The sequence below is a fragment of the Bemisia tabaci genome, chromosome 1, assembly GCF_918797505.1.
Source record: "Bemisia tabaci chromosome 1, PGI_BMITA_v3".
Lineage (NCBI taxonomy): Eukaryota > Metazoa > Arthropoda > Insecta > Hemiptera > Aleyrodidae > Bemisia > Bemisia tabaci.
In genome coordinates this window covers 63,529,738-63,547,424 of record NC_092793.1, presented here as the reverse complement: position 1 = coordinate 63,547,424, position 17,687 = coordinate 63,529,738, and the positions used below count along the sequence as shown (strand labels likewise).

Genomic DNA, 17,687 nt, shown 5'->3' with positions numbered 1-17,687 from the left:
TCTACATCAAAACAAACTCTCCATGCACAGATATGGAGAAAATACAGGGTGAGCGAAAAGTCCCCGACCCCCCCCCCCCTCTAACTTTTGAACGAATTGAGCTAGGGAAATGAAACTTTGGAAATCTTCCTATCTCAAAGGGGACCATCTTTTGGGGGGGTCAAAATTTTGGTCCCCCCTTAGGGGGGGCGCGGGGGGCCCCCAACTTTTCTTTTTCAAATGGCAACCCCTATCTTGTGATACATCATTCGGAAGAGCATAAAAAACTAAGAATTTTGGCGCAAACCGCAGATCAATATCTTAATTTTTGACCGAGATATGATAGGTCAAAGGTCAAATTTGACCTATTTTCAAAAAATCATAACTCCGGTTCAAATTATCGAAAAGAAAAAAATAAAACGGGAAAATTTACCAAATTGTGTCCGCTTTTAAGTAAAAATTGCAAACATCACTTCGATTTAATTTTAAGGGGGGGCTCGGACCCTCAAATACGTCAATTCAAAGGTCATTCAATTTTCCTGCGAAATACGCCAATTTCCCCTGGATTTGCCTCCACATTATCTCAGTAAGGTCAAAATCAGTTCAACATTACGTTGGCAAGTCCCCAAAGTTCGGGAAAAGTTAAAAAAAAAAATGATATTTAAACGGTCAAATTTAATTACCTTAAATTTCGTGTTTTAACTTTTCCCGAACTTTGGGGACTTGCAAACGTAATGTTGAACTGATTTTGACCTTACTGAGATAATGTGGAGGCAAATCCAGGGGAAATTGGCTTATTTCGCAGGAAAATTGAATGACCTTTGAATTGGCGTATTTGGGGGTCCGAGCCCCCCCTTAAAATTAAATCGAAGTGATGTTTGCAATTTTTACTTAAAAGCGGACACAATTTGGTAAATTTTCCCGTTTTATTTTTTTCTTTACGATAATTTGAACCGGAGTTATGATTTTTTGAAAATAGGTCAAATTTGACCCTTGACCTATCATAACTCGGTCAAAAATTAAGATATTGATCTGCGGTTTGCGCCAAAATTCTTAGTTTTTTATGCTCTTTCGAATGATGTATCACAAGATAGGGGTTGCCATTTGAAAAAAAAAAGTTGGGGGCCCCCCGCGCCCCCCCTGAGGGGGGACCAAAATTTTGATCCCCCCAAAAGATGGTCCTCTTTGAGATAGGAGGATTTCCAAAGTTTCATTTCCCTAGCTCAATTCGTTCGAAAGTTAGAGGGGGGTCGGGGACTTTTCGCTCACCCTGTATAGTGACAGGGCTGCCACGTTATTTGGGGACTCCAAAACTGAAAACAAAGCAATCCTACTGATGTATTTGCTCCCTATCTTTGCATGGGGAGTTTGTTTTGATGTAGAGGTGGACTCTCAGGGTAGGGTGGGATATCCCCCCCCCCCCCCCATTTTGGCCTCGACTTGAGAGCTGTCTTTGAGCTTAGAAGATGATTTCAGAGAAAACCAATGGCACCATCGTGTTTCTCGCAAACTATTACTTGAAAATCAATGGTCAAATCGCAAATCCCTCAGACGTGCAAAATCTCCATTGTCTCTAGATTAGCCCGCTCTATTCAGTTTTTCAAAATATGTCCCAGGTTTTTTTTATATTACGTGGTAAAGTTGCGAATTCTCCCATTTAAACAATGTAAAATTATATTTTTTGTCATAGCTCGTTTGAGCGTTCTACTGGGCCGATTTCGTATACTGTTTTGCGTAAATCGAAAGGTGATAGGCCCTGATGATCCCGCTCTAATCAGATTTTGGAAATTGGACCCAAGTTTTTTGACAATCACGTTATAAAAGTGAGTGAATTTACAGAATGCTCCGGAACTGCTACCGCTATGCGCGGAAGGATGCGCAGTGGCCGGGGAGGTTGCGCAGTGGCTGTGCAGTCTGCGTGGCAGTTGCCGAGTTGGCTCTCGAAATTCCGAGTTGGCTCCCACCGCTAAATCCGAGTTGGCTCCCGTGTAAAACTGAATAAAGAAACACTGATTAATGCGAATGGCAACGTTGCTTACCTCTGTTCCGAAGTAGGCGAGATGTGTTGATGATGAGACTGAAGATATTTGGGTATGGGTTGACAGAAAGTTCCCAAACTCTACTTTATAAGTAAATATAAAAAGTAAGATAGAAGAACTTTCTCCCCCCCCCCCTTGCCCTTCTTTAAAAACACCGGCGTATAAAAAATAATAAGTAAACACACTATTAAAAAAAACCTTTGAGGGTGTATAGAGCCCTCCGCGTCAAAAAAAATTAGAAACAAAATAAAAAGCCGGAAAAAATTTACAACTTCCCAGATTTCGGCAAAAATTTGCAGGATACTTCTTTTATGAATTTGAGTCGGTTCTGGTCCTTGGCTCCAAAATTTTAGCAGCTAGGAATTCTAGTTTTTCTTCTGCTTGTCAGTGAGCGGTCGAGGTGTCGTTGTCCTTAAATTTCTGTATGTATCGCCTTGAATTTTAATTATAGTTTTAATGAAGCAAAATATGTTGAGGTGTGCGCTAGGAAATTTCAAGTTAAATTTCGAGTGGAAAGACTCATTCCCATTTGTGGTTCTGTCCTCGGTCACGGAATCGGAAGCCCATAGTTCAGTAGGAAATTTGCATCTGGATTAAATGTACGTTTCTAGTGCGTAGTCAAAAAGATCATCTAATGCCTGTATATGCACGGGTTTTATAGACATGAGATCTTCATAAAAAAACACCTCAACCTGGGATGGTGGTAAGAGTGGTGAACGAGTCTCTTATCACTAATTAAAAGATAAAAATGGCAATCGACTTGTTTACCCACAAGAAACGTTCGCTGTCCACCTCCCAGCACTCGTTCATCTCTGATCCTTCGGATCAAGGAAAATGCAGCGTTGCCAGTCCATTTCTGTAATTTTATTATTGCTATCGGGACTTTATTAGGACGTCATTTTCCTCGACCGGGGGTGGCTACCGCCACTCTTGACACTGGAGCCAACTCAGTACACTGGGGAAAAAAGTTACGGGAGCCAACTCGGATTTCGGGAGCCAACTCGGAATTTCGGGAGCCAACTCGGTATCACCCGTCTGCTTATCAGCTTTATACTTATGTACACAAGATTCACCGCCCGTAGATTAAGACGGGCAGTGGCCGAGTCGTCAAAGGCGTCAACTGCGCCTGCACACTCCGAGGTGTAGGGATTCGAGTCCTGACTCCTCGGCTACACAAATTATGGCCTGCTTATTATCATTCGTTGTTCTACTGCAATGTTTCATTAACCAGTCATTGCATAACGCGTACTTTTGACTTCAAATTTGTTTTCTCTTTATCCATTGTAAAAAAAAAAAAAAATAAATATTGCATTCTAAAAGTAAAGTACTTATACCTCATATCGTAATTTTTTAGGGAAAAAATACAATCAACATTGACGCGGCCCTAGTAAATATACAGGGTTATCCAAAAGTCACTGACCACCCCTGTAACTTTTTTCCAAATTGAGATAGAAGTTTGAAACTTTGGGAATGTTCCTCGGTCTAAGGTAGCAACTTTTTGGTCCCCTCAAAATTTTGGGGGCTGCCCCCTTAAGGGGGGCGGGGGCTATCTTTTTTTTCCAATGGCAATTCCCCCCCTTTGTGATACCTCATTCAAAAGATAATAAAAAAAGAAAATTTTTGGCGCAAACCGCAGGTCAAAATGTTCATTTTTGACAATATGGCGGCCGGTCAAAGTTCAAAATGGCGGAAATTTGGCATCTCCGTTGTTTATTGACGGATTGGTGTGAAACTCGGAATCCTAGGGTTTTTTGAGATGAGAAAACGATTCTGGCATTGGTTTTCCAAAAAAGTCAGTCCTTTTCAAAATGGCGGCGGTCAAAATGGCGGCCTAGAGCGGGAAGTGGATATTTAGGCTGCATATCATTGGATTTGCAGGAAACTTGGTTTCTGGGGGTGTTTCGGCACGAGAAGAACGAATCTTTCATTGGATATCTGAAATTTTGACAAATTCCAAAATGGCAGCGGAAAAATGGCGGGATCAGTTTTACGGCTCTTTACCGATGGATTTGCATGAAATTCGATATCCTGGCGGTTTTAGGCTGAAATAAAAGAAATCTTTCATTAAATTCTTGAAATATCAAATAATTTCATGCTAATCCATCGGCAAAGAGCCGTAAAACTGATATCCCGCCATTTTTCCGCCGCCATTTTGGAATTTGTCAAAATTTCAGATATCCAATGAAAGATTCGTTCTTCTCGTGCCGAAACACCCCCAAAAACCAAGTTTCCTGCAAATCCAACGATATGCAGCCTAAATATCCACTTCCCGCTCTAGGCCGCCATTTTAACCGCCGCCATTTTGAAAAGGACTGACTTTTCTGGAAAACCAATGCCAGAATCGTTTTCTCATCTCAAAAAACCCTAGGATTCCGAGTTTCACACCAATCCGTCAATAAACAACGGAGATGCCAAATTTCCGCCATTTTGAACTTTGACCGGCCGCCATATTGTCAAAAATGAACATTTTGACCTGCGGTTTGCGCCAAAAATTTTCTTTTTTTATTATCTTTTGAATGAGGTATCACAAAGGGGGGGAATTGCCATTGGAAAAAAAAGATAGCCCCCGCCCCCCTTAAGGGGGCAGCCCCCCAAAATTTTGAGGGGACCAAAAAGTTGCTACCTTAGACCGAGGAACATTCCCAAAGTTTCAAACTTCTATCTCAATTTGGAAAAAAGTTACAGGGGTGGTCAGTGACTTTTGGATAACCCTGTATGGAGATGAAGCAGTGAGAGGGATCGATCATTTCTTTAAAACCGCATTTGACTGGGACGTCAGTCCTTTCGGGCGGAAGAAAGTGACAACCGTGGATCTCCTTTTGCGATTTAACACGCTAGGGCATTAACAGTTTATCTTCGCTTCTTGAGAAGATTATCGATGGCGCAGGGGTCTAAAAAACTGCTCATGGATAGTATGGTTCGACTTTCGATTTGCTATGAGTCCACTCACGTTTTTTTCTTATACTTTCATTACATACATTCTCTGATGTTTCTGTTTTATTCTCTCTGATTGCATACGTAATTATGTCCTCTTTCATTTCCATTCCCTTTCATTGTTTCTTTTTTTGGTGGCATCTGTGTCCATTTAAAATTATTATTTTGAAGTAATTTTCCCTATTATACATTTTAAGCTTCAAACGGAGCCTATTTGTTTTAATGACATTTCCCACTAAATCATGGGTTTACCCTCCCAGGCTTTACCGTTGCCAAAAACGATCCTTTTTCACGATTTTTTCCTGTTTAAACCCATGTAAAATATTCACATTAATCGCACAATCTGCCAACCCCTCGAGTGAAAGAGAAAAAGGTGGAATCGCTTAAAAGAGGAATCCTTCGAAGTATATGTTAATGATGATTCCGCGGCATTATTAGTTCGGGATACATATGGGGACAAATTCATTACGAATGATGTAGGTATATGAAACGGGAATATTTGAGGACTTTTATGTGACAACACCAGTCGCTGACATCCACCATTTTTAGGGCAAACGCTTTTTTCGAAATCTGGAACCCTTAAGAATGCCTGTGCAAAGTTTCAGACTTCCAGGACAATTTTTCAGCGAGATATGAACTGAAAACCATGTTATTTCTAAAAACAGCAGATGTGAGAATCCACTGTTCTCCCCCGCCAGCGCGGCAGGACATGGTAGATATTCGAATCCACTTGCGATAACTGCCCGCGCACTGACCATGCACAATTAGTGTTTAAAATGTTTCAAAAATGTGTCACTGAAATCAAAAAACATTGTCAACACATTTCATCGAAACATTTTAAACACGTTCAAAATGTTTTCATTCAGTTTTTAACATGTTTCAGACACTTCTCTATGTCACCCCTTTGTCAAACTGACACCCTATGCAGATGTTTCTGATACCTATTGAAGATGTATCAAAGTTTCACTGATACGTTTCAGGAACATTTCTGAAACATGTGTTTGAGAAAATTAGGTTCTGACTGTTTACTATGAAATGATTTAGGAATGTTTTTCAGAAATTTGTTTCTTCGGAGGTTAACTAGAGGCTAAGTGCCAAAAATTTTCAGACATTTGTTTTAACTCAGAGAGTATGGAAGGTTAGAGGCCCCGACTGGATAGGGAAGAATTGAAACAGAAGCTGGAGCTGTGAGCAAGCAGTTGCGTACGTTGGCGCGAGAGTGCGCGGCGAGCGGAATCCCATACCACTGCGCTGATTGGCTAAGCGAGAGTTGCGGACGGACGATGTATAAAATATTGCCTACGTGGAGGTAGTCCGGCAGCAACATACCCGCCGCTAGTCACTGGAAAACAATAGAAAATAGTAGTTGCGTACGTCGCCATCGAGCGCGCTGCGAGCGCTTCTGTTTCAATTACCTAGCATTGAGTCGGGCCTCTAACCTTCCATACTCTCTGTAACTAATGTCGCTGTGGAATTAGAACCATCACAACTGGAATCCCTTGATACCAACCATTCCTGAAGGCTGAATCGTTACACTTCATCATCAACAACCTACAGAGGGATTAGAACACCTTCACTTTAGAGAAGTATACGCAAAGCACGATGTACGGTTTCAATATTCTAGATAATCCATAACTTATGAGCTTTTATGGAGATGAACTCGATTCATACAAGGAATTAAACGTGTTTATAACCTCCACATAATTAAATGTCCAAAAGTATAGCTTGAGACGAAAAATTAAGCTGAAATTTGGTAAAATTGAAAAATTAAACGTTAACGCCCTCTGGTGGATTCAGTTTGAACCAGGAAAAGTTTTAGAAAGGTCATAGAAATGTTTCTATGTTAATCAATGAAACATTTCTAAAACGTGTCAAAACCATTTTTAAGTGACGTATAAATTCAAACAAAATATTCAAAAACGTTTTAGAGACATTTTGAAAATGTTTTGAAAAGGTTTTGTTGAAACATTTTCAAAATGTGTTCCAAATTTCAACTAAAACCACCCATTTCAGATGACATTTATAATTTGTTTTGGTAACGTTTTAACAAAGATTAATGAGATGAAGAAGAAATGTTTGGAAAATAATTTTGACTCAGTTCAACGTAACAAAGATCAAACTAGATCAAAATGTTTTGAATTTGTTTCAAAAATGTTTTAATTGAAATGCGTAAATTTCTTATATCATAGGAAATATTTCGGAAATATTTTAGATATGTTTCTGAAAGATCACGTAAAAATATTTTTTAGCTGTTTTTGAAACATTTTAAAATTATTTAGATCTAGCATCAAAAAACTAAAATTGAAAAAAATTGGAGCTAGGTTTCACAATAATGATTCCAAGATAGTTTGGAAACATTTAAATTTTGTTTCATTATTTTAACTGTAATTAGTTTCCAATTTATTTCTGAAACGTTTTGATTTTAATAGTTTTATTTAAAAAGAAAACGTTTTTAAAACGTTTCAAATTTATATTAATGAAACTTTCTAAGTGTTTCGTGTCAATTATATATTTCAAAAATGTTTTTGAATCGTTTCAATGAGATGATACAAGTTTGAGACTTTTGAAATGTTTCTGAAATGTTAGTGAAACAGATTGTGCTACTAGGGATGGGGATGGGCTACAGCTGACACTCAAATTATACGTATCGGGACCGTCTCGCCCGGATTGTTGATTTTCTAACTGATTTTATAATTTGTCCCTTATTTTTGTTCCAGAAGTTGCAAACGGTCTAGTTTTTTGTTCAATTGTATTAAATGACTCAGCATTGACTTACTTTTGGTTCATTTCAATCGTTTCACTAGCCTTAACCTCCCTGAGGACTTTGTTTCATGCATAAAAAAACGTTTTCAGTAAGACCAGCGGATGTCACATTTTTTTCAAATCGCTGTTACTCCTTCAATTTTGCACTTACATAGAACGCAAAACGTGTGTTCTTTGCAGGAAGGGTTGCTCTTCTTGAAAATCTTTCTAGGAATCTTCTCGGTTCAACGGGCGGCATACGGCAAAGCTTTAAAAACTTCAAATGCTAATTCTCACAATGTGAAAACTCGACATCCGCTATTGTTACAGATAAGTCCTCATTTGAAAAATGTATTTATCAGGATGAATCGGAATACTTTGGGATAGGTCATTCGGAGTGATTGGAGATGATCGGATGTGAATAGGGTCATGCCATTCATGAAGGTGAATGGCGGAAAATTGGGATGAATGGGGCCGATTCGGGATTTAAGGGAAGAGTCGTATTTGATGAGGATAAATCGGGAGTATTAGAGACACATCAAGATAATTGTAGTAGATTTGAATGAAAAGAAATAAGGATAGGGATGGTTCGGGACACATGAGGATGAATCGGAAAAAATCCTCTCTATTCTAATGAAATCATTTTTAAGACGCTCAATGGACGGGGTGAGGAAGGCAAGTAAGACGGTCCATGCGCTGGGGTGAGGAAGGGGAGTTCAAAGTCCAACTTATAGGCAATTTACATCTGTTCGACGATTCGAGATTTCGACGATTTCGCTGGCCGCGAAGCAGCCTCCGGTGGCGCGTAGCGGCCAGGGAGCGCGAACGGACCCCCAAGTGTGGTTCATTGTGAATTCAGATTCTCAGATAAACATGGATTAGCAGGACTGCATATGATGAAACTAGATGAAATGGGATATACAGGGTGGCCCAGACCTACCGTGCCAGGGCTTTTTCCGGTTAATTTAGGTCGTACGAAGTCAAGACCACGGGAACGAAAAGGGAATCGACCACAAAGAATCCGAGTTTCTTGGTCCTAGAGCCCCCCGGCCCTCCTCGGGGGGTAAACGGGGGGTCTGTTCTTCGAAAGTCAAGGTTCGTGTCCATATTTTGAAATTGTTTAATCGGAATCGGGAAGAACGAACATTTAGAACTTAAATCGACACAAAAAAATCCAAAATCGGCCAATCCGTGTCCAAAATACTGACTCCTGTAGGTGGGGGATAGAGCCCCCTTTCAAAAAATGCAACGTCGCAAAATTGACGAAGAGACTCGGCAAAAAAGAAGTTTTCACGGGCAGTACCCAAGGAATCCGAATTTAAGGGTCTCGTTGTACCCACAATCTTCTCTAATGGGGCACAAGGGGAAACCCCCATACTGGTTAATTTGCATATTCAGGGTCTCCCTGATCGATATCAGAGAAGTCTTTCTGGACAACAGAACACGCAAATTCGGATTCCAAGGGGTCTAATACCCATGAAAACTTCTTTATTCCGAGTCTCAACATCAATTTCGCGAGGTTGCATTTTTAGAAAGGGGATTCTGTCCCCCACCTTAAGGGTTCAGTAGTTTGGACACAGATAGGCCGATTTTTAAATTTCTTGGAGTCGGTTAAGTTAAAAAATTTGTACTTTCTCATTAGGATCAGTAAAATTCAAAATTTTGACACGAACCCTGAATTTCGAAGCACGGACTCCACTTTTACCCCCCCCCCCCCCTCCAAGAGGGCCGCGGAGGTTCAAGGACCGAGAAACTTGGATTTCTTGGGGTTGATTCCCTATTCGTTCACGCGGTCTTGAACTTCGTACGACCTAAATTAACCAAAAAAGCCCCGGTGCGAAAGGTCTGGGCCACCCTGTATTGGGATGAGATGTTGATGCTCCGCAACCCGTGACAAGATATACATTGATAACATCAAAACGTCTCAGCTGAAAACTCAAGCCTTCCTTAGTTGGATAAAAACAGGAAAAAATTGTAAGAATCTAAAAACGTAGTACTTGGCTGTACCTTCCACAGCGTGAGAAATGTGGTTATGCTAACTGTTTGTAGAACAACATTTCTTTCGCTTGGAAAGGTACAGCCAAGTACTACGTTTTTAGATTTTTACAATTTTTTACTATTTTTATCCAACTGAGGAAGGCTGCGTTTTCAGCCGAAACATCATGGTGTTATTATAATATTAAATCCTAAGCCTTAAAATTGTGGAGATCTGTTCCGTGCTGTCATAAAGTTACCGTTGGAGCTAGAGTATGGAAGTTTTACAGAGATGTGTCACCTTATGTGCTGTAACACGGCTCGATCTTCTTTTTTGAATTTTTCATTTTTAGCCGAGTTATTGCAAAAAATCTGCATATCTATTTTTGCCTATTTCGTGACTAATATTGATCCTATGAACTAGAAATTCGTCATGATGAAAGGGCGAGCTGAATCGGTTATGCTGAAGCTTTTTGGTCCATAAAATGTTTATAATTGGTTGATTTATCGCGAAAAATCTAAAAAATTCACCGTGTTTGTGTCACGGTGTACAGAGCATACCATTTAACTCCCAGCCTAGACCTTTCTGCCCATTGATGGAGCCTAATACGCACACGTGCACCTCGAAGCCCGATTTTGGAAATCTTTTTCCAGAACAGAGTAACTGCCTTTTTTCCTCATTTGTGAAGCTGGGGCAGGAATTTGGTTGTCAGATTGCGCAGAAATGGAGCGCGTTTAACAAAAAGGAACCAAGCCACATCGGCTATTGCCAATTTTAAATGGGCAATTTCATTTTTAACGAGAGAACGTTTGTCCGGATTTCTTTGAAAACTTTAAGGAATTTGTCTCGTATTGTGGAGAAAATTCACTGAAATTTCCACGAAAATCCGCACAAAAGTTTTCATGTGAAAAATTAAATTGCTCAGTTAAATTAGGCAACAGCTGATGTGGCTTGGTTCTTTCTGCTTGACGCGATCCAAATGGCACGAATTCCCTTGAAAAACAAATGAGAGTCTTCGCTATGTTTTGGCACGGACGGCAGCGTCCTAAAACGCCCATAAGTCTCTCCTGCGATGGGTTCCGAGAGGGTCGCCCGACCCCTTGGATGTGCATGAATGGTGAAAGGGCGGAGGGTTGAAGGGAGCGATCGGGGTAGTGCCCTTACAGACATTTCCTTTGTTTCTCTCTAAACCAGACATCTTCCGCGGCACTTTGAGCATTTGGACGATTTCAAATAATTTGTTTTAAATACGTCATTATACAACAGAAATTAAATAGAGCGGTTTCTTATGCTACGGTCACGAGTGCGCACGTAAAAACGAAGCTTTATTTGTATGAATGGAAATGCGGGCATTAATCGTAGAATTGAGATCCAGTGCACTAAAGAGAGTTTAGTCACGCCCCGATTCTGTAAAGTTTCTTTCTTCTCCCAATTTATCAAGGAAGAAAACGTACTTGCTCCGCGTCTTAACTACCAGAAATACATAGCTGGACCAAGTTTATCAAAAAGGAACGAACCTACATTTTCGAGAAAATTGAGTCATAAATGTTTTTGAGTTCCACTAATCGTATATTTCTCCTGCCAAAAACTCTTAAGTCGAGAAAAAAAACTAGTCTGTGAAAAGAGGAGCTAAAGGTTATTTTTTACATTGAGTCTTATGGAGGAAAACAAGTTCAAACCTTTTTTTCACAGTTTCAACTTTATGTGGGTTAGTTCATTCCGGATAACCTTGGTCCAGTTGTTCATGTTTCTTCGTATTGTCTTTTCTCTTAAGTAAAGAAATGCATGACACTGTGGCACTTCCGGGGGTCGGGCCGCGGAGCGGCTAGGGCGCGCAATCCCCTAGTGCCGTCTGCCCACGCAGCAAATGGGAGGCGAAAATGGAAGTCATCAGTGCATCGTTGAGTGTTGACGCCCGATCCCATTTTCAGACATGTTCACACGTTGCTTGCAAATAAAAAAGGCGGCAAATCAATTTTTATTATTGGGCCAATGAGTGTTCTCCAATTTGAATTTGTAAACATCGTGGTTTCTAGGTTAGGTTTGGTGTTTTTTTTTTAAATTGGCTGTGTGATAAATGATATTATGCCGTCTTTGATTTTGTTAAAATGACTCGATATATGTTAAAGTTGATTTGAATTAAAAATTGTGTCCTTAAAAAATGGATAATGAGGTGATTTGGTTATGTATGTATGAGCCGCTTTTACGGCGCGCTAGGGCGCTCTGCGACGCCTATTCTCCACAGGAATCTGTCATGGTAGAGATCCTCCGGAAGGTGGCATCTCTCCATCTCTTCATGGATGCCCTCTACCCACCGTTTGGCTGGACGCCCTCTCCGTCGCCTACCTGGGGGGACCCACTCCAACACCTTCTTCGGCAACCTGGTATCAGCCATTCTCTGCACATGCCCATACCATACCAATTGCTTGGTCATGATATCGTGCACAATCGTCCCCTCAACGCCCATTATCTCTCGGACACGTTCATTCCTGACACGTTCTCTCCTCGATCGGCTGGAATCTCGAGGAGAGAACGTGTGATTTGGTTAACATGGACATTTGTGGTACTTGCGGCGTATTGGGAGTTTGTATGGAAACGACGTGGCAGAAGAAGATTCTGGGTTCGGTAAGTCCTGTTTCTTCATTCTTTTTATTCCCCATTAATTTGACGGGGATGTGTAGAATAATTGTGTAAAAAGAAAACAAACGAGTCCTTCAACTCAGGTTTCTCCGCAAGTCATGCTAACAAAACTGCCCAATTTTACTCTATCAAACGTCGTGAATAGGGCTGTTCAATATTTTTGAGTCCAAAATGCAGTGTCATGATGCTCTATGAATAACCCAATTCTGTGCCGAGGTCATGGTATCATTCCTAAAATGAATGATGTTTTGCGCAAAACATCATTTGCGTTGGCAATTTGCATTTTAGGGTCTGCTTAGTTAAATGCATGCTAGAAAGCACATGATTTATTATGTAATATACCAAGATCACGTCCCTGAATCTCAGTGAATTTACACAACCTCCAAGAGAGATGGAAATAGAAATTAAGGATAGCTAAGCATAGCTGAGAAGCCCTAATAATGATGAAACGCCAGGTCACATGTTCCTTATTTCTGGTTGGTCTAATGTTGCTCAAAGCAGAAAAATCTTTTTCATAAGAAAACGATAGAAAGTTCTATTCCAGATAAAAAGTGGAAATCATCCATCAGGTGCTATTTATTTATTTGCAGGTATTGGTTTCTTCGCCGGGAGAACTTCAGTCAAGGGTTGTTAAATGACATTACAAACGAATTACGTAATCAAGATGAATATTACTACAAGCTTTTTATGAGATTGCAAGAAACCGAATTTGACTATGTTCTGAGCCTGATTATCGATGACATCATGAAGGAAGATACGGTTATGCGTCAAGCTATTGATGTAAAGCAAAGGTTGGTATCAGTTTAATGTGTTCACTTTCAGTTATTCCTTGTCTTATTTTGTTTTCTCGCTAGATTCCGCTTGAGCAGTGATAATGCCAACTGGAGACCCATCCAGCTGCTCTGTTGACATTTAATTTATTTATTATAGACAAAACTGAAAGAGTATATAGACTTTAAAGTATGAATCTCTGTTTGCGACATCGCAGATTTCAGTTCCTGTTTTATTTTGTAAAAGGCAAACTAAGATGTATATTTCTTGCAGTGTCATGAAAGTTTTCTTTACTTGCTGAAGATCACTCTCTAACTATATCATGGGGTAACTGTTCTACAGGTAATTTCTTCTGAAAAGATTAAATCGCAAGCAGAAATCGAAGCGCAGACATGTATTTTTCAAATTTAGGTATATTGATTTATAAGATCTAACATGATCGAGATACTAATTTACATCATTTAAGTGACTGTCCTGATTGTCACTGGCGTTACTGCGACTAAATTTTCTTACCCATAGAACTGCTGCTAAGTATGTCACCAATGCAATTGACTCGATTTTTCAAAAATATTATGGTTATGATCATTTTCCTTTAACCAACGAAAATGGATAGCTTGAAAAACAGAAATCAGAAAATAACTTTCAACTTAATCGCAAGAAACTTTTGTTGACTTTGGTTTGTTGTCACTCAACTTTTGTTGAGTAAAGCCAGTGAGTTCTTAATACTCATTTTATTTGTCTCACTTCTTTACCTTAGAACTAACTGTAAGTATTTGAATCGGTGCTTCTAATTATGAGTTCATTAACTAATTATATGTTTTCTGTGCACGTAGATTGAGTATCGCGTTACGCTACTTAGCGACTGGCGAAAGTTTTCAAAGCCTCGCAATTTCTTGCCGAATGGCACCAAACACAGTGTGTAAAATCATCATAGAAACATTGATAGCAATAGTTAGACGTTTGGGACCTATTCATCTTCAGGTACTCTTTTTTCAGTATTCTGTACATTATAAGGGTTCCAGAGGTCATGACATTGGGTGAAAAAGAGTAAAAATGAGAAAATATTTCTTTCTTTCTTTTTCATTCCATCTCATTTTATGGTGTACAAAGAGCGAAGAGCGAATGGCACAATTTGGGCCAGCGAGGATTTTTCTGAAACTGGGCCCAAACGATACCTTATGATACCCTAAAACTCTGATTAAAATTTTAGCATGAGTATACGCACGGTTTTTGAGAAATGAGGGGGCAAAGTTGCCAAATCGCCATCATTCTGGACAGCATTTCTACAGCAACAAGACGGGAAAAAAGGACGAAATAGTTACACCTTCGATGGGTTTCGGCTGTAAATGTTCTTATTGGGCCCCCAAGCATTTAACTGTGTTCAGTTTCAAAAATTTTGGTCGCACAGTCGTCCAAAATGGGGAGAAATCGTCGACAAATCAGGATTCTTTGTCGAATTTTGTCGGTCTGCTGCAGTTTTCATGGCTAACAATGTTCTTATCGGTCCTCAATGCAAGAAATTGTGTTCAGCTTAACAAATTTACATCGCACAGTGGTCAAAAATGAGGGAATTAGTGGACAAATTAAGATCCTCTGTGAAACTTTTTAAAAATGAAGTGAATCTGTTGGTCCCCTGTAGAGTTTAGATCCCGGAAAAATTCATGTATCTAATTTTGTTTAATTATTACTGCAAGTCAGACCGTATTGTTTATAGAACATTGTTATAGAATAGACTTTGTAGCATTATCTCAATAAAATATGCAAACTTTCAAAAATTTAAAAAAGGAGGAAAAATGGAGAGAAAGAATTAAAAAAAAAAAAACATTTAAACAGTCCAAAAAAGAATTTAAAGAATTTTTCCGGGCTCTAAACTCTACTGGGGACCAACAGTTTCACTTCATTATTAAAAGTTTCACAGAGGATCTTAATTTGTCCACTAATTCCCTCATTTTTGACCACTGTGCAATGTAAATTTGTGAAGCTGAACACAATTTCTTGCATTGAGGACCGATAAGAACATTGTTAGCCATGAAAACTGCAGCAGACCGACAATTTTATTTCCATTTTTAAAAATTCGACAAAGAATCCTGATTTGTCGACGATTTCTCCCCATTTTGGACCACTGTGCGACCAAAATTTTTGAAACTGAACACAGTTCAATGTTTGAGGGCTCAATAAGAACATTTACAGCCGCAACCTATCGAAAGTGTAACTTTTTCGTCCATTTTTCCCATCTTTTTGCTGTAGAATTGCTGTCCAGAATGATGGCGATTTGGCAACTTTGCCCCCTCATTTCTCAAAAACGGTTCGTATACTCAAGCTAAAATTTTAACCAGAGTTTTAGGGTATCATAAGGTATCGTTTGGGCCCAGTTTCAGAAAGTTCCCCGCTGGCCCAAATTGTGCCAAAAAACGGTCGTTTTGGCGTCGCTCTTTGCGTTTTGAAAAAAAATTTTACAGGTCAAATTGGGGCGCAATGATGAAAGAGAAAGCAGGAAGGAGGGTAACAGAGGGTTTAAATTCCCTCAAAAATTGTTTGCAGATTTCGGCTCAGTAATTGTTTTCAAAATTAGTTCATGCTGAAAACAAGTCACAGATGTGTCTTAGCCTCTTCTCATCATTTTTTATACTGTTTCTTATTCGTATTTGTATATATATTTTTTTTTTTTACAGCGCCCATCTACTGAAGAAGAGTGGAGTCACATTGCAGAGGAATTTTATAAACGATGGGGCTTCCCTAATTGTCTAGGGGCGCTTGATGGGAAGCACGTCGCTTTTCGCCCATTACGTTCGGAAGGTTCTCGATTCTTTAATTACAAGGCTTTCAACAGCGTGGTTCTCTTAGCTCTTGTTGACGCTAACAAAAAATTCATTTACGTTGATGTTGGTGCTCTTGGACGAATCAGCGACGGTGGAGTTTTTTCAAGATGTCGATTGAGTCAAGCGTTGAGGGAAGACGCATGGAATTTTCTCCCGTCCCAACCTCTTCCTGGCCGTCGTATCAATGTGCCATTTGTTGTGATTGCGGATTCCGCTTTTCCTTTGCTACGCCGACTAATGAAGCCTTATAAATTTATCGCCACAACTTTGATTCAGCAAATTTTTAACAAACGCCTTAGTTCTGCTCGAACTGTAGTTGAAAATGCTTTCGGGCTAATGGCTAATCGGTTCAGAGTATTCTTATCCCCAATACAAGTGCATGACCCCAAATTTGTGGAACTTGTAATATTCAGCAGTGTAATACTGCATAACATGCTGCTCGAGCGATCACCAAATACTTATGAACTGATGGCCAACGAGGAACCAGCAACCCTTCCAGACTTTGAAGGCGAGCCTGGTCCCGTCAATGAGGCTGGGCTTCATGTGCGGCGAGAATTTGTGCATTGGTGCTATGAGAACAGGCAGGGCCAATAATGATTTTTTACTCTGTCTCCAAGTGAATTTACATTCAGTGCTAAGCAGTCAAAGCACAATTGGCCCTGCATGAGTGGCCGCAGATTAAAACAATAATTTTGTTTAAAAATTTTCTCTGTGTTTCTGACCTCTAAAAACACCGAGAAAGTAGTTGCTTGCACTCTTCTCTTTGAGTTCTTCTGAAAGTACTAACTGTTCGGTGTTTTATTTGTTATTTGACTGCGCAAAACATTCTTCATGCTGATTATTTTTTTCCATTTTCTCTCGATGTTTGAAAAATCTAATTTTCTCATTGCTCGTGACCTCTAAAAATAGGCTAAAGAATTCCTTTTTTTAAAATTTTTGTAGATGTTGTTGCTGCCATTGCCTTTTTTGGAAGTACATTTCTAATTTTTTATTTATTTGTCCCTACAAGTTTTTGTACAAAATTTTGATTTTACTCAATAATAGTGGGTAGTTACACTATTTCAAGTCAAACCTAAATGGAAGGACTTCGTGTTAATAAAATTCAGTTATTCATTTTTTATTTCATTTTTGTGCTTTAGTATATATTTGTTTTCGAATTTTAAAGACATTAATTTATTATTTTACATAATGTGGAGACATTAATTTATTATTTTACATAATGTGGGTGATGTTTATTTTTGTTAATTAATTAGTTAATTTTTTGTACTAGGTAGGTTCTTGTTTGATAAAATTATTTTTATGCTAAATTTTTAGCTACCCAAGTCGCATAAAGTATACTTTATGCTGCTTTTTTTTTTACCTCAGTTTTGTGTTTGATAAAATGTATTGGGTATACGTGTTTATTTCATTAGATTTTTTAAAACTAAGGTCGACTATAAGTAAGTAGGCTATAGAATTATTTCAGTATTCCTTTGTTGTTCTTTGTAAAGTGTCCTTTTTATCATTTGTTTCTGATGTAGCCATTAATTTGAGACCCTCATAAAATGGAAACTTATTTGGGTTTAACATAATTGTAATGATGAACCTGATTCTACTAAAATAAATAAAAAGCGGTCAGCGATGAAAATACCAACAAGTAAATTAGGGGCAGGGTTTATTGAACTAAGATTCTTCTCCCGCATTGTTCACTTGATAATTTTTGGTTGTAAAGATTGTTTTTTAGGTATTTTTCAGTAAGTTTGTACATAAATGTTACGAAATACAACTATCTGCTGAATTTTTTTCTCC

The 17,687-nt window shown here is 39.1% G+C and overlaps 2 protein-coding genes across 8 annotated transcripts in view; one reads left to right on the top strand and one right to left on the bottom strand.

Moving 5' to 3' along the window:
• LOC109040504 (serine/threonine-protein phosphatase 2B catalytic subunit 2) overlaps positions 1 to 17,687 on the bottom strand; it is a 415,824-nt gene that overhangs the window by 262,563 nt on the left and 135,574 nt on the right. The window lies entirely within an intron of this gene.
• Positions 12,206 to 17,079, top strand: LOC140225645 (uncharacterized). The gene is made up of 2 exons (XM_072305227.1): positions 12,206 to 14,061; positions 15,753 to 17,079. Exons 1-2 carry the CDS (start codon positions 13,981 to 13,983, stop codon positions 16,491 to 16,493), a joined length of 822 nt encoding a protein of 273 aa, XP_072161328.1. The 5' UTR covers positions 12,206 to 13,980; the 3' UTR covers positions 16,494 to 17,079.